The following is a 6,303-nucleotide window of genomic DNA, read 5'->3' as shown; positions in this document are numbered from 1 at the left end:
GGGGTTTGCTCCGTCAGCAGAAGCACATCTCCCTCCTGTGCAATTACCCTGCACAGGAGGTGGCTGCACCAGGGGCTGTTTGGTTTAGGGGGTGCTGGAAGCCGCTTTGCTTTTGGGCTCCATGGTCCTCGGGCAGGCACCAGCCTTTGGGGCAATGCTGTTGCTCCTGCATGGAGCCGTTTGCCTGCAGAATTGGAGGTTGACCCCAGGAGACCGGGCTTTAGGGATGGATTCATGGATCTGGGAGGGCTATTTGATAGAAAGGATGGGTTTGGTGTAAGAAATGCTGCCCCCCCCCCCCCGCAGTGGCTATGTTGCGCCTGGGACCACTAATCCCAGCAGCAAGGGTTAAACCTGCCGGGGGGATGCCGGAAGCCCCTGACTGAGGGTAATTTGCAGCTTTTGTTCTCTGCATTGTTCTGTGCCTGCACAGCCCAGCTCACCGCAATGAGGGGGGCCATGGATGCGCTCTGCCCCCAGATAGGTCCCACAGGGGCTATCTCCTCCATCAGTGCTGGGGAGATGCAGGATGCTCTGCCCTTGCCTTGCCCCTGCTCCCTTGGTCCTTCAGAGCTGGTGCAGCCCCAGCCTGGGCAAGCTAAAATCCACCTCCAAGCAAAAGCTGTGGGGTCCCATGTGCTTTCTGGGAAGCAGAGCTTGCCACCCAAACATGGGTGCTAGCGGAGGTGGCACCAGCCATGGGGATAGGGGACCACAGACAGCTGGCACAGGCTGCTTTGCCCATCCAGCCATGGTTGCTGGGTGCCCAGTGGAGGCTCCTGCCCATGCCGGTGGCCCCTGTGCCTCTCCACCAGCACTGGGAGGATGAGCAGGGGCCACCGGGTCCGGCAGCTGCTGCTGGAGCCAGGGAGAAAGGCAGGTTGCTGGGAAACATTCCTCTTGAGCTCCGATAAAAATAGCTCCGTCTTCAAGGCGAGAGGACGGGGCTGCGGTGCTGGCAGAGCAGGAACAGGACCGGCTGGCCCGGACCCGTGGGGTCTGTGCCCTGGACCCCCCAGCCCCACACCTCTATCGTGACATGGTGCAGGGGGACAGTGGTGCATGGGCTGAGGGTCTGGTATTGCCTGGTGCTGCCCTCCTTCACCCTCAAATCAGGCTTGGAGGTGTTTGGACAGGAGTTGGGGGTGAGCAGGGATGCTTTGGGGGCTCGGGGGGTCTCCATCCTCCCACTCTGGTCTCTGTGCCCCTCTGACTCAGCTCTGTGGGCTTGTCCTCAAGAGGGGGAACAGAGGGGCAGTCTGGTGAGTCCAAGCCCCGACAGTGTGGACATGGTGGGGGGGTGTCTGTGCAAGGGCTTTGATGCCTGACAGCAGCCAGGCTGGGTGGGTTTGGAGGGGTACCAGCCTTTCCCAGTGTGTTAAGACCCTCCTTTGCCTGTCCTGGTCACTTCAGATGGGCTCATTCCTCTCCCCAGCATCTCCCCAGCCTGGAGCGCGGGGCGCAGGGGGGAATCAGGGCTTCATCCCCCTTGGGCAGGATTTGAATGTGATGCTCAGGGGGGATTCACACCCCCAGCAGCAAAACCCCTCCAGCACACAGCCAGGGGGGCAGATGGACCCCGAGCTGCCACCTCCTGTGTCTGGTGCATAAGTTTCAGCCCTGATGGACGAGGCTGGGGTGCTGTCAATGGCAGTGCAGTGATGGGACGTGCACCCCAGTGCTCGGGGCAGCCGGGAGGGGGCTTTGGGGAGCCCCTGGCACAGCGGGAGAACTTGCTCGGGAGGTGCTGAGGATGCTGCGGGGCTGATTATTCACAGCCTCCCTCGCCCCGATTGGCTCCACGGCGCCGAGCGCAGCCGGGCCCCGCCGCAGGAGGAGACTCCGTGGCCATAAAAGCGGGGTGAGAGGCGGCGGGTGGCGAGTCCGGCGGCACCGCGGCCCTGCCGGCACCGCCGATGAGCGGCTCAGCCTGACGCCCGCGGAGGGAGCGCATCCGCCGGTCCCGACCCGGCTCGTCGAGGGCACAGCGCAGGTAGGGCTGCAGCCGGGGTCACCGCCCCGCTCCCATCGCGTGGTGCCACTCAATAAGGGGGACTCGACAAGCAGACCTGAGCCGTGGTGCCAGGAGCGGGTCACGGAGGGGCTTGCGGCCATGTGCTCCTCGTCCCTCGAGCGGGCTCAGAGCCCACGAGCTGCTGTCCAGAGCTGGGGTTTGCTTCCATGCTGATGCCACGTCTGGCCTCGGGTCACACAGGGCTAAGAGGGACAAAGGGAGCCAGGGGAGAGGACGGAGGGAGGTTTCTGTCTCAAGCAGCAGCTTGGGGTTTGCTGTGATGCTGTCCCAAAAGTCGTTGTCTTTTAGGCAGAGCCTTGTCCCGAAGGTGCTTCCAGATCGTTTTGAAAGGTGAGGAAAGGAACTGCTGGAAAGGGATTCTTCGTCTCCACCAGCAATACGTGCAAGGTCCCAACCTGCCCAGGTTAGACCTGTGTGGGAGGAGAGATCTGGGAGAGCTGTTCACATCCCACTAGCAATAACCACAGGTTAATCAGGATGCAGGGTCGCTCCTTGTGCTTTCTGGCACACACCAGGGTTCCCCGTCCCTCCTTGGGTCTGTAACTGGCCCCGGGGTGCATGGATGCAGCTTGGGGCTTTTCTACACACAAGCAAACCTGGGCACCGAGCACTCGAGTGGAAGCAGGATGGGGAGCAGGGGATCCCGGCAGGCGCCTGACACAGGTAGGATGTGCCAGGACCCACCACTGGCATCGCTACCGAGGTGTTCCTGCAGGAGGGATGGCTCCGGAGCCTCGGTGCTCCTCCAGGTAATGCAGGATCCAGCTCTAACTCCGCTTTTCTTCTTCCCCCCTTTGTGTGCTGCTGCTTTTCGCTTTTATTCAAAGCCCTTTGCTTTTCTCCCTTTTCCTGTCCCAGTTTTCCCAGTCACCCTCCCACACACACACCCCTTGGCGGCAGGAGCAGGGAGATGGACAAGGCACATTTGGAGTGGGGTGTTCTGGGGTGCATGGGCATGGAGGGTCCTTGGCCACGCTGCAGCTCCCCTGAGTGCCATGGAGTGCTCCGTATGGAGCCGGGTGGCAGGGATGGGACACACCATGTCTGAAATGCCAGGCACTGAGCTGTGCGGTGCCGGTCGCACCTGCAGCATGGGGTGAACACTGATGGTGTGATCCCTGCAGGCTGCTCCGGTGACACCGGCACACGGCACGGGCAAGGGAAGGGAAACAGGTAGGAAAAGAAGAAGGGAAAAGATTCCCAGTGGAGCCGCTGGAAGCAGCGGGTGGTTCTCAGGAGCTTCCTTCCCCTCTGTGCTGCAGCCGGCACTTACCTGAGCAGGTCCTCGCTCATCGGTGCTGTCTCAGTGCGGTACCAAGGTCCCGTTGCTGTGTCTTGGTGGCCAGGGCTGGCTGAGGTCCCTCCGTGCCCATCCCGGTGCCAGGACTGGCAGAGGTGCCACGCTCCGGGCTGCGCGGTGCAGCCGGGGAATGCAGAGAGCGCGACACACGGCGGTGTGGATTAATTCAAATGAAGTTTTAATCTAGCCTGAATTAATACCGTGGCATTAACACTTCTTCATCAGGACCAATTACAGAGCATTAGCAGATAGTGCTGGAGAATACAATAGTCTCTGATATGCGTCATTAATGTGTAACAGATCCCTCTGGGTCATGTCTTTCCACCCTAGATGAAAGCAGGCAAGGAGGTGGGCAGGGGCTTGCTGCCAGCGCATCCTTTTGGGGTTGGTTCTTGCACCCAGGGCTGTCATGGTCCCGGTGGCACCGTGGTCCTGTGGCACCGCAGCCAGGGCTGGCACTGTCCCCTCCAGCCTTGCTGAGGGGTTCTGGAGCAGCACAGCCCCTTTCCCAGCCATTGCACCATGAGTTCAGCTCTCCCTGGTCTCATCCATGAAGGTGAGAGGCTCTGGCTTGGCTCCAGGCAGGCTGGGAGGTGGTGGTCCTGGCTTGCAGGTAGGCTTGAGCCTGGAATCCAGCTTTTCCCCTTTCCTTCTGCTGCAGCAGAAGCAGTAGTAGTGGGAGTGAGAGGAACCAGGGAGGTGCAGGTGTGGGGTGGCTTCATATCTGGTGATGGCATCACCCTGTCCCCTTTCTGCCGGTGGCTGCATTTGTTTTGCTTTTCTTCCCCAAGGCCAAGGGGGAGAGCCCGTGGTTAATCTCCTCTGTGCTAATGTGGGGATCACAATATTGCAGAGAAACTCAACAGTGAGGACAAAAAGGGGCTTTTCTTTCTAATGGTGTGGAAGGAGAGAGCGATGGGATGGGGATCAGATGGGGTGGGATGGGATGATGGCCTCTGCGGACCTCAGTAGACCTGGGGCCCTGAGAGGCTCCGGGCTTGTGCCAAAGATCAGGCTGCAGCCAGGGTGAGCGATCACATCCTGCAGCACCCCTGCAGTCACTCCTGTCCCCTTCTCTCCCTGCCTGGACCCAGGAGCAGCACCCGGAGTTACACGGGCACGGTGTCCTGGTGCCTGTCCCCAGGAGCAGCCCTGCAGGTGCAGATGGAAGGTGCCCTGCACTAAGGGTGCCGGTGGGGCAGTGATGATGCCAGCACAGGGAGGCTGATGGGCTCTGTCTCTCCCTCCCCAGGCAGCGGCTGTGGGGTGCAATGGTGCGGAGGGCGCTGGTGCTGGTGCTCTGCCTCTCCCTGGCTGCGGCGGCATCGGCCAACTGCGTGACCCAGTGCTCCCTCTGTGCAGCACAGACCCACGGCACCGAGACCAGCATCTGGCCCCTGGTGAGTCACAGCATCACGGGTGCTGCTGCACGGGGTGGTGGTGCGGGTACCCCAGGGTGATGGGCGCGGGCGAGCTGCAGCACCTCACTATGCTTGGGATCACAAGGGACAGGGACTGCCGTGCTTGGGTAGTGGGAACCGCAGAAGCAGGGTGGGATGGAGAACAGGGATCACCCGGAGCATCAAGGTGATGCCAGTGGGGGTCCTGGGGCTGCTGTCTTACAGATGTGCCTGTGGGAATGCCAGGGCTCCTCACCCCCGGGCCCCGAGTGGGACACGTGCAGGAAGGCGCTGGCGCTCCTGGCCCCGCTGGTGGCTCTGGCTGAGGGGACGGAGCCGGTGGAGGAGGAGGAGGCAGAGCCGGAGCAGGAGCTGGGTCCTGGCGAGCAGCCGCTGGCGCCGGCCAAGCGCTACGGGGGCTTCATGAAGATGTCCAAGGGGAAGCTGCTGTCCCTGCTGCGCGAGAACGCCCACAGCAAGGGCGGCCTCAGCAAGAAGTTCGGGGGCTTCGGCCGCAAGCCCGGGGAGCGGGAGGCCCCCGAGGACTACCCGGGGTTGGCAGGGGCTGGGGGCGAGGAGGAGCCCACGGGCGCCGGGGCCGAGGGGCAGGAGCTGCACAAGCGCTACGGCGGCTTCATGCGCCGCATCCGGCCCAAGCTCAAGTGGGACAATCAGAAGCGCTACGGGGGCTTCCTGCGGCGGCAGTTCAAGGTGAACACGCGGGCGGACGAGGACCCCAGCGCCTACTCAGGGGAGGTCTTGGACCTATAGAGCCCGGCATCAGGGTCCCCACGCTGCCAGCCTGGACTGTGCCGTCACCCCCCGGCCCCATCCCTTTCCCAGTCTGGTGTGGCCGGTGTCATCCCTGCCTCATCCACCCAGGGGACCACAGGTCTCCATCCCCAGTGATCCCTCCCTGGTTCACCTGCCAGTCCCTTAGGGACCCCAGGTACCAAGGGGACAGTGCCACCCCTCTGGCTGCTGCTGGTGCGGCTGCGGGTCCAGCCCCAGGGCTCCTGGGGGGCAAATTAAGGGGGGGGACCCATATCCTCCACCCTCCCACAGCTGCAGAGCACAGCAGGGTCTGGGAACCATCACGGCTGATGTAGAGGGCAATGGCCTCTGAGCACCGGGAAGGATGAGCTGGAGCATTGGACCTGTGCCCCTTCTTCCCCCCCCCAAGCCAATAAAAGGCAGATGCCAACAAAGCCAAAGCTGTGCTGAGCGTCCTCCATGGGCCATTCCACACCCTTGGCATGAAGGGACCATGCACCCTGAAGCTGGGGCCTGGTGGGTTGATGGGGGTGCCAGGGGTGCCAGCCGAGACCATCAGGCAGCATGAAGTGGTACCCTGCCTGTGCCATGGATGCTGATGGGGATGCAGGACCCCACGCACCATCACTGCTGCCCCTGGATGCAGCAGGGCTGCATGGGGAGAGGTGCCCAGGGGGACCAGTCCTATAGCCCTCATCCCAACCTCAACCTCCTGCTGCTCTTCCTCCCTGTGCAAGCTGAGATTCCCCCCTCCCTGCTGTGGGACAGGCAGCCCCCAGTGCACGGGGACACGC

The 6,303-nt window shown here is 62.5% G+C and overlaps 1 protein-coding gene across 2 annotated transcripts; it reads left to right on the top strand.

The window, feature by feature from the left end:
• Nucleotides 1–1,641: 1,641 nt before the first annotated feature.
• PDYN (prodynorphin) lies at nt 1,642–6,229 on the top strand. 2 transcript variants are annotated; one of them, XM_062628303.1, is made up of 3 exons: nt 1,642–1,993; nt 4,588–4,735; nt 4,961–6,229. In XM_062628303.1, exons 2-3 carry the CDS (start codon nt 4,607–4,609, stop codon nt 5,504–5,506), a joined length of 675 nt encoding a protein of 224 aa, XP_062484287.1. In that variant the 5' UTR covers nt 1,642–1,993; nt 4,588–4,606; the 3' UTR covers nt 5,507–6,229. The 2 variants fall into 2 exon arrangements, with proteins under 2 accessions (XP_062484287.1, XP_062484288.1); XM_062628304.1 differs by lacking the exon at nt 1,642–1,993 and having other exon boundaries at nt 4,281–4,735.
• The last annotated feature ends 74 nt before the right edge of the window (nt 6,230–6,303 follow it).

This window comes from Pezoporus occidentalis, unplaced genomic scaffold (genome assembly GCF_034315485.1).
Source record: "Pezoporus occidentalis ecotype Australia unplaced genomic scaffold, CSIRO_AGI_Poc_V1 ctg313, whole genome shotgun sequence".
In the NCBI taxonomy this organism is placed as follows: Eukaryota; Metazoa; Chordata; class Aves; order Psittaciformes; family Psittacidae; genus Pezoporus; species Pezoporus occidentalis.
This window is presented reverse-complemented; position numbering and strand designations above follow the sequence as displayed.

Excerpts from the sequence above, each read along its gene's own strand:
- PDYN (XM_062628303.1), top strand. The coding sequence starts at position 4,607 with ATGGTGCGGAGGGCGCTGGTGCTGGTGCTCTGCCTCTCCCTGGCTGCG. Across the intron at positions 4,736-4,960 it reads AGACCAGCATCTGGCCCCTG|ATGTGCCTGTGGGAATGCCA; the intron begins GTGAGTCACAGC and ends GCTGTCTTACAG.